Source organism: Mus musculus, chromosome 5 (assembly GCF_000001635.26).
Source record: "Mus musculus strain C57BL/6J chromosome 5, GRCm38.p6 C57BL/6J".
Classification (NCBI taxonomy): Eukaryota; Metazoa; Chordata; class Mammalia; order Rodentia; family Muridae; genus Mus; species Mus musculus.
Window position 1 is genome coordinate 112,790,722 of NC_000071.6, and position 17,003 is coordinate 112,807,724.

A 17,003-nucleotide genomic window follows, 5' to 3' on the forward strand; every position below is an offset into this window, starting at 1 on the left:
TTGCCCTGAGGGCTCATAAGGAGCCACCAAGGATAAGGGGCAGCTGATGTCACAAATGCCCTCTATAGCAGAGACTGCTTTGGGCAGGCTGTGGCTCCTGACAAGGTCATGACCAGCTCTGTTTTATTTTCTGCTGAGCCTCAGAACCTCCCACCTGGGACCCTGAGCCTATGGCCAGAGCACACACTATAGAGGATTATCTGTCATCATCCTCCATGGGTGTCATGAGGACATGCTGGGAACAGTGTTGGCAGCTGCCTGGAGCACAGCCAGGGCTCTGTTCCTCTGTCCACTGCTGCAGGTGTATGCTGGAATTTCTAGAGTATCCAGACAGCCGAGAGTCCCCATTTCTCACCTCTAGCTGCTGCTGGAGCTGACCCAGCTCCCAGCGGACTCCATTGTTCTCCTGACTCACTTTCTCCCTGAGGCTCTTCTCAAACATTGACTCCCCCAGTGCCTGGGCCAGCTGCAAGTCAAACCTGCGCAAAACAGAGTGGACACATCAGGGAACCAATGGTAGGGGAAACTGAGGCAGGGCCAGCTGTGGGTAGAGTTGGGAAGAATGCATAGGCTTTTCTTGTTGAGGTTGTTGGGGTTGGGGGGATACCAGGAACAACATGGAGGGAGTTTCGGGTTTCTAAAGGATTTCCATCCGAATATTAGAAACCTGGTAAGACATTAAACAAAATTTAAAAGTGTATCTAAATATAGAGTAAATTAAATAAAGCATGTTTATAATAAAGAACACAAGTGTTAGAGGAAGGAGAAATGGGAAAGAAACAGGGGAGAGGAGAGAGAGGAAGAGACAGAAGAGAGGGAGAGGAGAGAGATACGAGAAGAGAGAGGAGAAAGAAGAGGAGAGAGGGAAGACAGAGAAGAGAGAGAAGAAAGAAGAGAGAGAAAGGGGGACATAGGGGAAAGAAAGGCAGGAGAGAAAGAGAGAAGAGGGATTGAGGAGAGAGAAAGGAGAGGGGAGAGAAAGAGTGAGATGAGCAGAGAGAAGAGGGGGAGAGAGAGGAGATAGGACACAGGGGAGAGAGGAGAGAGAGAGCGCCCGCGCACTAATTCTTCTTGTTGGAGACTCCTTCTCTCTCCAGGCCAGGGTTTTGAATCTAAGTGTCCCTGACCCGTGCAGGTGCCCATGGCTCTATTCCCATGTCCTGCCATGAGGGCAGACACAAGCTGAGGGTGGCAGTCTGCCGGCTCCTCAGGTGACCCTGTAGCATTAGCAAATAGGAAGCAGCCAACAGGTCACCAGAGGCAGAGGAAGGAGCTCCTGCCCCCTCCACAAAGCTGACCACCAGGGGCCGCCATTCCCTCTCTGCTCATCTGTCTCAGATCTGCACCTCATCAGGGTGAGTGTCCTTCCAGAGAACTTGGCCAGGCTGCAGTGAGGGGTGACTGAGACACACACAGGAAGCCCTGCAGTTCCAGCAATCCTGGTGTGGCACCTGGCACGTGGACATTATTGACAAGGACTCCCTGTATAAAACCATCATCACAGCTGCTGTCTTCCATAGCCCCAGGCTCCCAAGGAAGCCAATCATAGCTCTCCTTAGAAGGCCCTGGAACATCCCTGAAGCATTCTGATTGGCTGTTGGTGACATCATTTCAGAGGTTTTTGTCTGCTGCCCCTGAATCTTGAGAATTGTGATAAGCAGGCAGTTCCAAAATTCTGGGCCTTGGGCTGGGGTCTCTGCAAGGACCCCACAGAAGGAGAAGGGGCAGCTAAGTGGGATGCATGGATGAAACGGAAGTTCATAACTCACGTGTCCAAACACGCCTATGGGGGCCAGGGAGTGGAATGTGGTGTTTGAGTATTTTTGGCCCATGGGAAATGGCACTACTTGGAGGTGTGGCCTTGTTGGAGGAAGTGCATCACTGTGGGGGCGGGCTTTGAAGCTCCGCCCAGTGCGGAGGAGTCAGTTTCTTCCCGCTGTGGTCAGATCAAGATGTAGAACTCTCAACTCCTCTAGCACCATGCCTGCCTGGACGCGGCCATGCTCCCGTCTTGATGATAATGGGACTCTAATCTCCGTCTTGATGATAATGGGACTCTAATCTAAACCTCTGAACCTGTAAGCTAAGCCCAAGTAAATGCCACGTCCTTTTTTAAGAGTTGCCTTGATCATGGTGCCTCTTGACAGTAATGAAGCCCTAAGACAGAAGAATTGGTTGAGCCCCAGATTCCACAGTGGCAGAAGTAACCTTGAACCCAGCTTCCCTAGCCTTGCAGCCAATCTACCTGTCCATGCCCTGGGTCAGGTGAGGTACGACAACCACACTGGGAAATGACAAACGTCCTGGAAGAGTTCTCGTCTTAACACAACACCCGACGCCAAAGAAAGGCTTTTACAGACCCCGCCCCCAACTTCTGGAACACAAGTTTGCGCACACACCCTTCACTCCACCTGGCCAGGCCTTCCTAGGGCACAATCTCAGGAGGTGCAGGGTCAGTGGGGGTGGGGGTAATACAGGGTTCTCCCCAAGAACTCTGACAGCTCTTGGAATGAAGCTTTGTGACCCATGCATAGAGTATCTATGGCAACGAGACTCCCACAGCAGATGGAAGCATTCTGGACCTTTTGACGGAAAAGCCAGGATGGGGATGGTGAATTCTCATAGCATGGAGTAGTGGACAGTGGGGGTAGCGGTGTCTGGGGTTGAGAAGACCGTGGAGAGATACACAGAAGTGTCTCCAGCTTCCAGAACATTCTATATCACTAGAGGTGCTCAGGCAATGTGTCCATCGAATCTGGACTTCAGCCACCCTATGGTACCCTTTACACCATTCATCTACCTAAAAGATCTGTGTGTGTTCTTGGGAATTTGACATCAAAAACCACTTCTAATCCAGAGTTTATGGTGGAGAGAGGGACCCTACAGGCAGGTGAGTTTGGGGAAACAAAAGCAAAAGAGAAGACTTGCACACCATGCAAGTCCCTGGAGGTGAGGGAATCTATAAGCCAAAAGAGCCACAGGCCAGTGCCTCACTTTTCAGAGAGCAGACACACCTTCACAAGGAGCAGAATTCCCAGGCGAGGCCTGAGGAGCTGGCGAGTAGGAGAAACCTGGGAGGTGTCAGTGTGTTTGTCAGGCCTAGCTTATGGGTGTGGTCTGTCATGGGCACTCTCTAGAGACTGGTGAAAGTCTAGGATGTGGCTAAGATGCCAGTCATCCTGAGCTCAGAGAGACGCTGTCACTGAACAAGATCACACAGCAAGTGACTGGCATGAAGCCAGGTCATTGTTCCTGCGAAAGATTGAGGGCTTGCCCATGTGCCCAAGTGGGAGTGGAAGTCAACGAGAATGAAAGACCAGTGAGAAGAGGCTGACCTTCGTTTGGGGGCGAGTGTGTTATTGATGCACAGAGGTCATTTTTGGATGAAGATGCCACTTCAGGATAGCTCCTGATAGATGAAAGCAAGAAACAGTGTAGAGCCTGACGGATGGTGGTGGTGCTCACCTTTAATCCCAGTGCTCAGGAAGCAGAGGCAGGGGGAATCTCTGAGTTTGAGGCCAGCCTGGTCTACAGAACGATTTCTAGGACAGCCAGGGCTACACAGAGAAACCCTGTCTGGAAGGGGGTGGGGGAGGAGGTGAGGAAAGGGAGGAAAGGGAGGAAAGGGAACAGGGAGCAACCAGAGTTCAGGATCCATCCTACCACCTACAGAGTGTGATCCTGTCCCCAGTCTCTTGGAAATGAGGCCACCCACCAAGCCATGCCAAAGCTGGGTCACCTGGGACACTTGGGGACAGTTCATCATGAGTATTCTACCAGAGGCAGCATTCTGCCCCACTTGCAGCTTAGAAACCTGCTACTGTGGCTGCAGGCCCTCCTGAACCCCTTTATCCACCCCCATCCAGTCTGGGACTGGACACATGAAGCTCAGGGATGCAGAGCCACAGCCTGCTGGAGGGTACAGATCTTGGTACCAGTCCTGGCTGGCTCCTCTATTGCCTAGTCATGCCAGCGTCCCCACAGAAAAGCAAGCACGGTGCCCAGGGGCCACCATCAAAGCTGTCTAGATCCTGCCAGACCTGCCCCACAGATCAGAGCCCATGCCCTTGATATGAAGGGTGAGGACTCCTATTTGGGGATGAGTTCTTTTTAATGTTCTTGTCCCCCTTTTCACCACTGGGGATGGGCAGCTAAATCCAGTTCATTCAGATGCACACATCATAGAGTTCTCAACACAAGACCTCACCCCTATTTACAGAGGGGCATCTGTGACCCAGAGGGATCAAGTGCCCGGCTCAATCTCACACAGCTAGAGAGCAGAGTAGACATGAACTGGAATGAACTGGTATAGTCTCCTAAGAGGCACAGACTCCCACATATCACAACAGCTTACCCTCACTCTTCTCAACAAACCCCTTGGGGAAAAGAGATGGTGGAGCCCAGAGAGGGCAGGTAACTTCTCTAAGATCACAAAGTAACAGGGAACAAGGCAGGGCTGAGAGTTAACAGCAAAGAACCATTCGCGTGGTTGGAGTCTTGAGAACCTGACAGGAATCCCTTCCACATGGGGTTGTGAATGAAGGGGCTGCACTCTGTGCTCAAGAACGCTGACGGAAGTTGGAGGGCTTTGGAAGAGAACCCGGAGGCCTCCGTGTATCCTGACACTGCGCAGCCTGCCCCAGCGACCCAGTTCACCGTGGGATGGGACTCACTTCTTCTGTCTCTTCTCCAGCTCATGGTTCCTACTCTGCTGGTTCTCTAGCAGCACCCGCGTGTCCTCCAGGTCCCAAGTGAGGTGGTGACACTTCCTCTTCAGCTGGTGAGCCATCTTCTTGGCCTCTTCATACGCACTCTGCAGCTCCCCAAGCTATGGAGAGAAGAGAGTGAGAGGTTCGCTGGTGCCCCCTGTTTCCAAGGTCAGCAGCCATGGATGCTGGGAGAGAGAGGACCTCAGAGGAGTTCCTGTCAGTGTCAGGAAGCCGCTTCCCCAAGCCCCTCTTTGTTGGGAGGTAATTCCCAGCTCACTTTGTGGTCAGTCCATCAGCCTCGCCTCTGCCAACCTCCTGCCCCACACTCTTAATTCATTTTTCCTTGCCCTGCTTCGACTTGACACTTGGACTGGCAGTTGACAGATGGCTCTATCATCTGGGGAGACTTGTGAAGATTAGCTTCAGAGTCACAAAGAGGGAACTCCCGGCCACTAGGGGTGGCCCCACAAGAGCAAGTGCTGTGTGGCTCTATAATGTGAGCTGAAACCCACAACTTATCAGGGCCATGTACAAACAGGAACAAAGCTGTCTGCATCTTCCCCAGACCCTCCCCAATACCACACACACACACACACACACACACACACACACACACACACACCCTAGTTTAGAAGATTGGGACTCAGGATGCATGCTTTGAAGAAGTAGCCTCATTAAAGGGCTGCTTTAAATAAGCAAAACTCTGAGTTAATGAGGCCTGTAATTCTAAATTCAGTATTTGAAGGCAAATGGGATGTTTTCTTATGTTCCGCCTCTCAGAAAGGGTTGCGGGCTTATGACTTTTTAATGTAGTGTGAATATCCCCCTTCCTCAGGGAGAGAGGCATGACTTTGTAATCCGTCATTACAGACCAAGGCCGCCGCTCCCTTTGTCTGTCTCTGTGTGTCCATCTGGGAAGTGACTGTTAAAAGCTCCACCAGCATCACCCTTGGGGTGGGGACGGGTTTACCACACCTGTCTTACACTATTTATAGGGTCCCCTCTGTGATCATCACTTGGCCCTTTCCGTAAGATATCATAGTTTATTTTTCTCCCATGTTGAGAGCATAGTAGAAGAATAGAAACCCCCACCCTGCGGCTCCTCCAGTGAATGGGAGAGACCAAGGAATAAAGAGATGCATGGTGTGTGCCAGACTGGAAGCGAATGGCCGAGGGATCCCCACCTCAGTCTCTGTTAGCCAGGGCTTTCTAGAGCGTGGTGTTTGAGGTCTGAAGCTGGGGTGAGAATATCAAGACAGAAGAGGAGGAAACCCCCTCTGAGCTGCAGCTGCAGCAGAATAGGCAAAGGTGCAGTGCTGAGAAAGTGCTGAACATTTGGGGACAACATCAGTTGATACTGGGATGGACCCTTGAGGCTAAGCTCTTCTGAATTCATCCTCCCAACAACTTGAACGCGATTATTATTTTACTATTTGAGGCAGAGGCAGTCTCATGGGACTCAGTTTTGTCTTAAACTTGCTAAGCAGTGGACGACAACCTCAAATCCTTGATCCTCTTGTTTCTACCTCCCAGGTCTGAGGAGCAGGCATGAGCTCCTACCCCTGGCTCGGCAAAGTAATTTGAAACTGACTGTGGGAGAGCTAAGGAGTACCCTGGGAATCTTTGACATTTGCCTTGAATGTGAGGGTAGAGCGACAGCCAGAGAGTGAGCGGACCAATGAGTGGAGACGCCCGAAGACAAGTCAAGGGGCCAGATGGTCACAGTGAACACCCAGACAGGAGGAGAGTTGATGTTGCTAACAATGAGCTGTGCTCTCAGGAAAGAAGGGAGAGAGGGGCCTGATGGTGCAGGCCTGTCACCCCGGCTGGCTGAGGAAGGAAGATCACAAGTTCAAGGTCACCCTGGACAATATGGCAAGATACTGTCTCAGAGTGAAGTTGAAGCTTTGTGGCAGAGCACTTGCCTTGCCTCGCATGCACAAGAGAAGGCTATGTTCAGTCTCCAGCACTGAGACATAAAAAGGGTGGGTGCTCCAGGATCTTAGGTAGGTAGATAACACAGAGCCAGGGTGGTAAAAGTAGATAGCCACATCATGGGTGCCTTGTCCTGGCTGAGAGCAGTCACTAGACCCCAACGTGTTTGAAAGGAGAAATGTGTGAATAGCCAGGCAGACCTGGGAGATGCATCTTGACCTTAGACTCTCAAAGAGAAGCAACCAGCAAGAAGGTTAACAGGAAACCTCAGCCTAGACTGTCATAGAGAAACCTGAAGCCATAGATGGAGAGAGATTGTACAAGAAACCCAATGTGGCCCCTTTCAAGTGTATTTCTGACAGGAGACCTTTCTCATGTTCCATTATCAAAGGATGCCCGGTAAAGCCAACGTAGTTAGGAAAATCAGAATTCTTTGGATATCAGCACAATGAAACCTAGCTCAACGCATGCACACATGCACATATGTACATACACGCACATGTGCACACAAGCACACACACACACACACACACACACACACACACACTGCCATGAGAGAAGGAGAAAAAACATTCCCAAGCACAGGGCGGTTGGAGTCGGTCCAGAGGACCCCCAAGGGTCGATGGTATACCTTGACACCACCACGTGTAATGGTAGAACAATCTGGAAGGGATTCAGGGTGCTCTAACCTACAATACAACTCGTGGGTGAAGAGAGGCTGGAGGCTGTGGCTCTGGTCTAGAGACAGATAACAGACCACTGCGCCTGGAGAAGTCAGGCAGGGCTGGTTCGGATGAGAATGGTCTCTTTAGGCTCATCTATTTGAAAGCTGAGTCACCAGGGAGTGGAATGGCTTAAAGGATTAGAAGGACCAGGAGGTCTGGCCATGTAGGAGGAAGTGTATTACTGGATGTGGTCTGGGAGGTTTCAAAAGCCCAAGCCAATCCCAGTTTATCTATTCCCATCTCTGCCTGTGGATCAAGACGTAGCTCTCAGCTACTGATCCTGTGCCATGCTCTCATCTACTGATCCTGCGCCATGCTCCCAGCCATGATGATAATGGGCTAAGCCTCTGAAACTGTAAGAAACCCCCAGTTAAATGATGTCTGTTACAAGAGTCATGGTGTCTCTTCACAGCCACAGAGCACTAAGACTGTAGGGTTAGACTATGCTGTGGTGACTTTACAGGCCAGAACCTAAGGCCCAGATCCTATTGATTCCTGCGAGACCAAGACCTGTGACATGGTCTGGACATGAGGCAACTGAGCCACCACCCTTCCCTCAGAACACCCTTCCCCACACCCCCATCCTGCAGGGACAGGTTTTGTTCCAACAGTAGAGACCCTCCTTTCCCAGGACTAGACAACACAGTGGCCTATCAAAATGGGGGGGGGGAGAGAAGATATCAGTTTCTTGGGACTCTCGGGTCCTGACCCTCCACCCTCTCTCACCTTCTGCTCCAGCTCTGTCCGGGCCTTCATCTCTGAGTCCAATCTCTCCTCGCACTGTTGAAGGCGCTTGCGTAGGAAATCGTTCTCCATCTGAGCACAGTCCAAACGCATCTGCCACTCGTCTGCTGTGTGACAGAGTCGGCAGCTGGTGAGTGAGGCGGCAGGGGTGGGTCTCACCTCACTTCTCGGCCCTGTGCTTGTCACTTGGAAGTGACACTTCGAAAGGCTCCTGAGCCTCAGTCTTGGATTTGGGGTAAGAAACTGTGCTGAACTTTCCTCCAGGAAGTCTGTCCTGTCCTGACTACATCCAGCTCTCTGGAGGGTTGACCTCACTGTTGTAAGGTCAGATCCCTTATACCCTGCAAGGGTAATCAGATGTTTCTTTTTCCAAAGAAATTTCTCAATCTATAAGGCATGGAATTCTCTAGTCTTTGGTGTATGTCCAACATCATGTAGTCATTTCTCAGATAGTTGGGAATGCATGCTCTCCAGCTACCAATGGACACATCAGAATCATGGGTCATGAATCCTGGAGTAAAGAGAGACATGCTCCTGGCCATGAACTGGGCGGCAGATTCTTATTGATTTGGGGTTGAGTTACTAGCTAAATGGTTGGGTGATCACTCAATAAGAACTTGGCCCACAAATGCCCCAGGAGATGTGGTGTATAGTAAATCCTTTGATTTGGTTTAAACAGTTGTGTGATGGTTGAATTGAAACCATGGTCACAGTGCTTTATCTTTTGATCACCAAAGAAGAGAATGATTTTCCTTAAGTTAATGAAGCTGGGGAGACATCCTTAAGAAGTACTCAACCTACTTTATCATTATGTACCTTTACATCTATCTACATCTATTATCCACCCACCTATCTGTCCATCCATCTGTCATCCATCCATCCATCCATCCATCCATCCATCCATCCATGTGACACACATTCAATGCACTGCTTCTTAGGAGTACAAGGGATAATTGCATTAATAACAAGTCATTTATACCCAGCTTTTAGTATAATTTGATGGGAATAAGAAACATGTTCAGAGAGAGATACAAACTAGTTTTCTCCTGGAAAAATCCATGAAAATCCAGAAAAGGGCTTGAATCTATGAGGACTCTCTTGGGACACACTATGATGCTAAACATATAGGAAAAAGCAAACTAGTGTTCATTAGGTAGATAGATAGACAGGCAGACAGACAGATAGATGGTTGGGTAGATGGTAAGGTGGAAGAGTAATGAATGTATCATTGATGAGTAATGGTAGATGTTTGTGTAGATGGATAAGGGGGTACATGGATGGATGGATGGATGGATGGATGGATGGGTAGGAGGGTGGATAGATGACAGGTTGATGGGTGGATGGGTGGGTGGGTGGATGGGTGCATGGATGGGTGGATGGATGGGTGGATAGATGGGTGGATGGATGGGTGGATAGATGGGTGGATGGATGGATAGGTCAGTGAGCAAGGCAATGGTTGAGCAAATATGTAGCCAGTCTGTCCAACAACATCCTGATTTATCTGTTCACCTGTTCCCTGTATTTCTGCAATCTATCTCTACATGTTCTAGTTTCCTGAGAATGAACCTCAATTAAAATTCTTCTCAAGCTCTCAGTGTCCAGCCTGGTGCTGGGTATGTATTGCAGAAGATTCACTATAAGTAGTCAGGCAGGCGTAAATAAAGCCATGATTTTTATGATGCGGGCAAGCAAGCACAGCAGTGGTGAATGAAAGTGTTTTATCACCTCTATCTACTTCCTGTGTTTTAGAGGTTTCATGTAAAGAGTATGTATGACTTTCATAATGAGAAACAGAGTCTCTATGGCCCGGCTTCCTGAACTGCACACCTTCAGCTAAGCACCTGCTTCGTGCAGTGACTGATATGCCTTCGAGCTAAGAGCATCTCCCATCTCATCTGCCCCCTGATCACTGCAAAAGAAACATGCTCAGGAAGCCTCATTCAGACATGTCTTGGATGGATGGAGCCTGTGCTGGGATGCCTATGGGCTGCCCAGAGCTACCCCCAAATAGCTGGCTCGGTACCAACAGCTGGCCCTGTGTGCACTTTGTCTTGTTTAGTCTCTGGCATCAGAAACTTTCAGCTGCCTGTGGTCCATCCCAAGGGAAACTCAGACTCAAACAAAACCAGGGCGTAATGAATGTGTTGGAATGGTCTTGGGTAAAGGAGCTTGAGAAGGCTCTAAACATGACCTCTTGGGTTCACTCCCAAGACCCACATGGTTGAGAGAACTGATTCCCACAGATTGTCCTCTGTCCCATGTCCTATGTGTGCCACATACACATGCAATTAAATGGATGTAGTATTTTTTTTAAAGAGTCTCGTAAAGGTCCACTGTGATTGGTGCCTTCTCCACAGAGTCTAGACTCCTGTCCCTTGGATGGTACTGATGTTGCAAGGGTATCCTGAAGTCTGGTACCAATATTAGCTAGACTCTAACATCTGGTCACTTTCTCAACAGCCTCCATTCAGCAGGAGAGAATCCACATCATAGTGGGAACTGGACAAAGATGTCCCGATCCCATCCAACCATGAATGCCAAGTCCCTAGGCAGTGGCATAACCAGTGCACTGATGCTGCCTGCCTCTCACTGGGCAGTCACTCTGAGAGTCAGCCTCAACTTGATCATGTATGTGAAAGCATGCAGAGCCCGTATTCCTCATGAAGAGGTAGCTGATGGCTATGGGTTAGTCTACTCCATATGGCCCAGCTCTGCTTGTTCATCATCTAGGACCAGCTACACTTGAATGTGAAGAATCTGGGGCTCAGGGTGACTTTGAATAGCATGGTATGATTCAAATACAGAGGGGAAATTTAAAAACCTGGACTCCACTGTCATCTTCATCAAATAGAAGAGAATGTAACACAGAGACACTGACTCGTCATCATTCTTGAGTGTGTGTGTTTGTGTATCTGTGTGGGAGTATCTGTGCATGCATGTGTGTGCATGTGTGTGTGTGTGTGAGAGAGAGAGAGAGAGAGAGAGGGGAAGAGAAGAGGGGAGGGGAGAGGGGGAGGGGGAGGGGGGAGGGGGAGGGGGAGAAGAGGGAAGAAAGAGAAGAGAGAAAGCATGAAAGCCAGAGAACAACCTTGGGTCCTGGCTCAGACCCCCAACCATCTTGCTTCTGTGAAATAGGATCCCTCATCCTTGGGACTCACGAACTAGGCAGGGTGGCCACCTAGCCCTATGGAGCCACCTGTTTCTGCCTTCCTGGAGCTGAGATCACAAGTCTGGACTATCACACCTGACTTCAATTGAGTACTAAGGGTCATTCCTGAAGCTGGCACTGCAAGCACTATACCCAATGAGCCACATTTCTAGCTCCTCCCTGCTTTTGACCCTTCACCTTCTGTATGGGTTTTCACTGTAAATTTGGTTGGGCAGTACTGTGGCTGCCACACCAGACTGGGAAGCTGCCCAAGGGCTGTGCCTACTGGCCATTGCAGACACGACGTGAGTGGGACACATGTGCTCCACACATACCCTTGAACAAACACACCAAGCAGGAAGGTGTTCCATCTGCCAACTGACCTCCCCCTGCTGGCTTCTCCTCCAGGTTGGCCCCCTGGATCCTCTGCTGTGCCTCCTCCAGCTGCTTCTGAACTTCCCCCAATGCATCTTGCACTTGCTGATACTTAGTCTGGAAGAAAAGGCTCAGTGTTGGCTGGAATTTGGAAATGGTAGAATCTGTACCCCCAAACCCAGGTTCACTTATCAAGAAATTAGTCCTTCACTTGGCACTGTGAAAGGTCGGGCCCAGCGGAGGTCCCCAGGTCACTGGGCCCTGGAAGGAATTACAGTCATTCTCGTGAAACCCCTGCTTTGGTCATTACAGTATAAAAGTAGGGATCCCCCCTCCCCTCTCACTTCCTGTTTGGTGCAGCAATACCAGCTGCCTTGGGCTTTTACCAAAGGCTGAGCCAAAGGGGGCAGCCCAAGACCTTCAGTCTCCAGAACCATGAGCTAGCAAATGTCTTTGCTTTATAAAGAAACCCACTTGAGGTATTTTGTTGTAGTAATGGAAAGGGACTAAACTAGCTAAGACTGATAATTTCACAGGGTTTGGTCACCTGCTACACATTCAGGACACAAGCGTGATATGTCCCCTGCATTTTTCCCACCCAAAGGTCCTTCCAAGGTCATGAGCCTGCTATGCATATCATGTCTCCACTGCTAAGGTCACTGCCGGAAGCACCTCCCAGACCTAGGAACCCCCGATTGTCCCAAGGACCCAGGGCACAGAAGTCAGTTAACCTGTGTACCTGTCTCACTTGGGATGACAGGTCCCAGAGAAGCACCAGTAACCAGGACCTACCACTTCTAACCACCCCACTAGGTGGCTACGAGTTCTCACCTTGAGTTCCTGAACCTCTCGGAGGGCCTGAAGCCGCTCTGCCCGCTCACTCTCCAGCGCCTGGCAGGCCACATCTCCTTTGAAGCGTTCATCAGCAAGCTCTGAGGTCAAGTCTGTGATCTGAGGACGAGAAACCAGGACCACTGACCCTTCTTTTCTCTACACGCTGCACACAGTAGGACCATCCTAGGACAAACCACTTCTGGGGGAAAGGTGATCCTGCTTCATAAACACTGGCTGAAAACTCATACTTGAGGATGTAGCTGTTCCTGGTGTGGGAGAACTCTTTTGTTAGCACAAAGTTCTCTGATTATCAGTTTTCAAATGGCAGAGAGGGAACCTATCGTTAGTAATGCTGTCGGAGATGAGAGAGATAAGCCCTGGACAGTTTATCCTGGCACATAGAAGGTGCTCAATTAAGGACAGCTGACCATGAGTTGTCCTGCTGGTCATCACTGTCCCTGAAGAAGACACAACCACAGTTGGATGTTCCACACAGTGCGCTATGGCTCTGTGGTACCTGGTACCTGCTCTCTGCCTTCCCAGCATGCCTTGTCTTTCTTAGGTGCACTTGGCCTGTAAATGCTGTTTGTGATCACATAGACCTTTTAGCAGGGGACAGAAAATTAACATGACATGTGAACTGGCATTTCTGAAGGAGTTGATAATGGTGCCCTGTTTTCTCCTGAGCTGACAGACACAGGTGCCACCACCACAGGAGAGCAAATGAAGACCCGGCCTCCAAGTACTTGTTGCTTTCTTCTTGGCTGTTTGGAAGACACCAGAGCCAGAAAACACAGGACTATGAAGGTGTGTGTGTGTGTGTGTGTGTGTGTGTGTGTGTGTCTGTGTCTGTGTCTGTGTGTGTCTGTGTATGTCTGTGTGTGTGTTGTGTATGTCTGTGTATGCATGTGTCTATGTGTATGTGTGTGTATGTATATGTCTCTGTGTGTCTATGTATGTCTGTGTGTGTCTTTGTGTATATGTGTGTGTATGTTGTGTCTCTGTGTATGTGTGTGTGTGTCTGTGTGTGTGCCTTTATAACATGACGGTTTCATGTAACTCAGGCCATCCTTTAACTCTATATAGCTGAGAATGACCTTGAACTCCTGATCTGCCTGTGTCCACCTGCTGAGTGCTGGGGTGACAGGCATGGCCCATATATACACCATGCTGGGAATAGAATCCAGGGTTTCATTGTGTTTTATATAATTGCAAATATAATATAAATAAAGTCGAGAGGGAGTATGGAACACGATCAAGGCTAAGAACATGTGCCAACTCTGTCAATATTTCCAACCAGGGCCTTGTCCATGGGAGCCACACGAGCGCTGACTTCTGTCCCTTGGTACTCAGACTGGATCATATATAGTGTGGAGATATACATACATACATATATTACATATGTAATAAAATATGGTTACATCCCTCCCTCCCATTTCTTCCTCAACTTGCCTCCTACCTCTCAACATACCCACTCCCAACTTTGTTGATTAGCTACATCCAGTTACTACTGCCCACCTGTGGGTGTGGCCATCACTGGCAGACCAGCTGTCAATAAAGTGTGACTCTCCCTCACTCTCCTTTTTGATCATATGAGCACAGCACAAGGTGCCTACTCAACCATAAAGATGGCTTCACAAGGGCTCCAGCTGCCCCGAGATGCACATCTGTACTGCGGATTTCTTTTCAATGTTTTGAAAACTGGAAAACAGTGCACTATTGTGAAGGTTTTGGGAAGATGTCTCCTTCCACAGAACCGCAAGGCTCCAGGACTGTTTAGAACTTGGAGAGGTAACTGATGTGTCACGGGCGGTCGTTAGCCTGTTTGATAGCTGCTTTTTGTCTTCCTCTTTGACCTGGTGTCCTGTGACTACCAGAAGAGATTTCTGTGGTGTATTAACTTAGCTTATTAACCTTGCGTCCTAGTCACCACCTAAGAATATTCTAGCATCTGTGGCCCTGTAACAGGTTTCCTCATTTTCAATAAGCTACAACTGATGTGTCTCCACCAATGTACTTCAGAAGTATTGATTTGTGGTTTCATTTGTTACGTTATTTTAATAGTTCATAAAATGGCCTCCATGCTGGAGTGTGGAATTGTGGGTAACCTGAATCTGTTCCCAGGACATGGTCGTTGATATTTGGCTCTGGAACAAAAGACCTCTGAGGTGAAAGCTATATTGTCAGGAGAAGAGTTGCGCTCCAGAAATTGAGGTCACTGCATGCTCTACAGACTTTCTTTTCCCATCCAGCCTGTCTTTGCCCCACCATGACGCAAATGGAAAACAAGATTACAGAGCAAGCAAGCAGCAAAGCCGAGATTTGAACTCTCATCTGCCACAACGGCAATGGCTACAGAATTGGGGGCTCTCGAGGGCTCTGGGTGGGTAGCCTCTGAGAGGAGTCTTTGGGCAAGTTAGGTTTACTTGTGGCCACACAAAAGCCCAATGGGATCTGGGACAGTGACCAGTACAACCCAGGAACATCCGGGCCCACGCTCCTAACCGCCTCCCACCCTGGGAATCAGCCTTGATTCCAGCAGGGGCACAAGGATCCCCCGCTTAGACAATTAGCATGAAATTTAATTTGTGCTAATCCGTCTGAGTGTGGGGAACACAGAATTAATTTGACGCATTAATTTTTAGTTGTGTGGAACCCACAGTCTAGAGCCCAAAGGACAGAGTTCTTTCGGCAGCAGGATACTCTCACATGGTCAACTCCATGCAAACCTTTCCCTTCCTCCTTCCCTTCCCTCCCCTCCCCATTCGTCCCTTATATTTCCCTTCCCTCCTTCCCCCTCCCCCCTCCCCTTTGCAGAGGAGGAATGAGCCCCACACTCAGAACTATGAAAACCAATTTAAGGAGGAGTGAGTCTGGCTTGCAAACACAGCAGAGTTTGGTTATTTTTTTAACAGATGTCACAGGGCAATTGATAGGAAATTGCTTTGACAGCCTTCCCCGATCCACCCTGTGCTGGAATCAGCAAAAAACGACCTTTCTACTTAGGGACAATGTCCCTCGGGATGAGTAGGACTGATGGGAACATGAATGGATGCACAATCTTACAGAATGCAAGAGAAAGGAACTGGCCTGGGCTGGCTGGCAGCACAGGATGGTTACCCTGGAGACCTGGAGGCCGAGGAAGAAGGACCACATGTTCAAGGCCAGCCCAGGTGGAATAGCAAGGCACTGTTGTCAGCAACAGAGGGGTGAGGCTGCAGCTCAGTGGTGGGGTGCTCAACCAGTGTGTGCCAAGTCCCAGTACTGAGAGAGAAACGTCAGCACAGGGCGCAACCTAAGACAGATACTGAAAGCAGAACACGGCTGGGGCTGGGGGCTGTCATTATGTGTGCACCTACTGTGTGCCAGGCTCCTTACCAGGGACACATAGTGTAATTAGAGATGGGTAACTAATGGGGATCCATATATCTTACCCTGACCCTGCCCTCAGCCCTGACTTCTGAAAATTCTCAAACCTGGGAGGAACCTGGGAGAGATGAAGAGAGAGAACATGGCTCTCAGATGCAGGGTCAGCTGCAGGGGCATATGGGTAACATTCTGCAGAGGGCACTGATTGACAGTAACTTCTTGTGTATATAAATCTCTCTCTCCTCTCTCTCCTCTCTCTCCCTCCCCCTCTCCTCTCTCTCCTCTCTCACTCCCCCACCCCTCTTTCCTCTCTTTCTCTCCTCTCTCACTCCCCCACCCCTCTTTCCTCTTTTTCTCTCCCCTCTCCCTTCCCCCTCTCTCTTCTCTCACCTCTTTCTCCTCCCTCCACCCCTCCCTCCTCTCTCTATACTCCCCCCCACCCCCGTGTGTATGCTTACATGTGTGTTTGTGTGCATGTGTATATTTTTATGTGTGTATGTGCATATGTATATGTATGTATATATGTATATCTGTTTATATATCTTTATGTGTTTATGCGTGTATGTACAGTGTCATAGGAACACAGACACCTTACCAGAGGCTATGTCACTGAAAAAAATCACTCTTCCTCCCCAGCAATAGCATCTCAGCTGGGGTGTGGCATGAGTCCCCATCCCACTCTTCTGGAACCTTGACTGGCTTGCCTTGTGTTGTTAGCCACAGCTTAAGTGAGCCAATGAATGCAATCAGAAGACAGTGTTTAACATTGATCTCTCACACACACACACACACACACACACACACACAAACACACACACACAGGTGTGTACATGCACACACATGCATACACATGCATACATATGCACACACACATGTATACACATGCACACACACATGCATACACATACACACACACAAACACACACACAGGTGTATACATGCACACACATGCATAGACATGCACACATATGCACACACATGTATACACATGCACACACACATGCATAGACATGCACACACACATGCATACACATACACACACACACCTGGCTCTTGCATTCTTTCTCCTCCCGTCTTCCATAATGCAATGGCATTGGAGACAGTCTTATTTCAGAGATTTTGCATGCTCAAGGATGCAATTAGACTCACCAGAAGAGGCTCAAT

At 49.3% G+C, this 17,003-nt stretch overlaps 1 protein-coding gene and 1 long non-coding RNA gene across 4 annotated transcripts in view; one reads left to right on the forward strand and one right to left on the reverse strand.

Moving 5' to 3' along the window:
* Myo18b (myosin XVIIIb) overlaps window positions 1-17,003 on the reverse strand; it is a 207,586-nt gene that overhangs the window by 101,846 nt on the left and 88,737 nt on the right. For both annotated transcript variants that reach the window (XM_006535262.3, NM_028901.2), the window contains 5 exons: window positions 12,468-12,587; window positions 11,645-11,753; window positions 8,096-8,220; window positions 4,674-4,828; window positions 356-479 (listed from right to left, as the gene is read on the reverse strand). In XM_006535262.3, the coding sequence (XP_006535325.1) occupies window positions 356-479; window positions 4,674-4,828; window positions 8,096-8,220; window positions 11,645-11,753; window positions 12,468-12,587 (633 nt within the window). The remainder of the gene's footprint in view (window positions 1-355; window positions 480-4,673; window positions 4,829-8,095; window positions 8,221-11,644; window positions 11,754-12,467; window positions 12,588-17,003) is intronic.
* Window positions 2,571-10,980, forward strand: 1700095B10Rik (RIKEN cDNA 1700095B10 gene). Of its 2 annotated transcripts, none has more exons than NR_040675.1 (4): window positions 2,571-2,890; window positions 4,694-4,877; window positions 8,108-8,243; window positions 10,574-10,980. It is a non-coding gene; the product is annotated as an RIKEN cDNA 1700095B10 gene (long non-coding RNA). The 2 variants fall into 2 exon arrangements; NR_040676.1 differs by having other exon boundaries at window positions 4,694-4,780.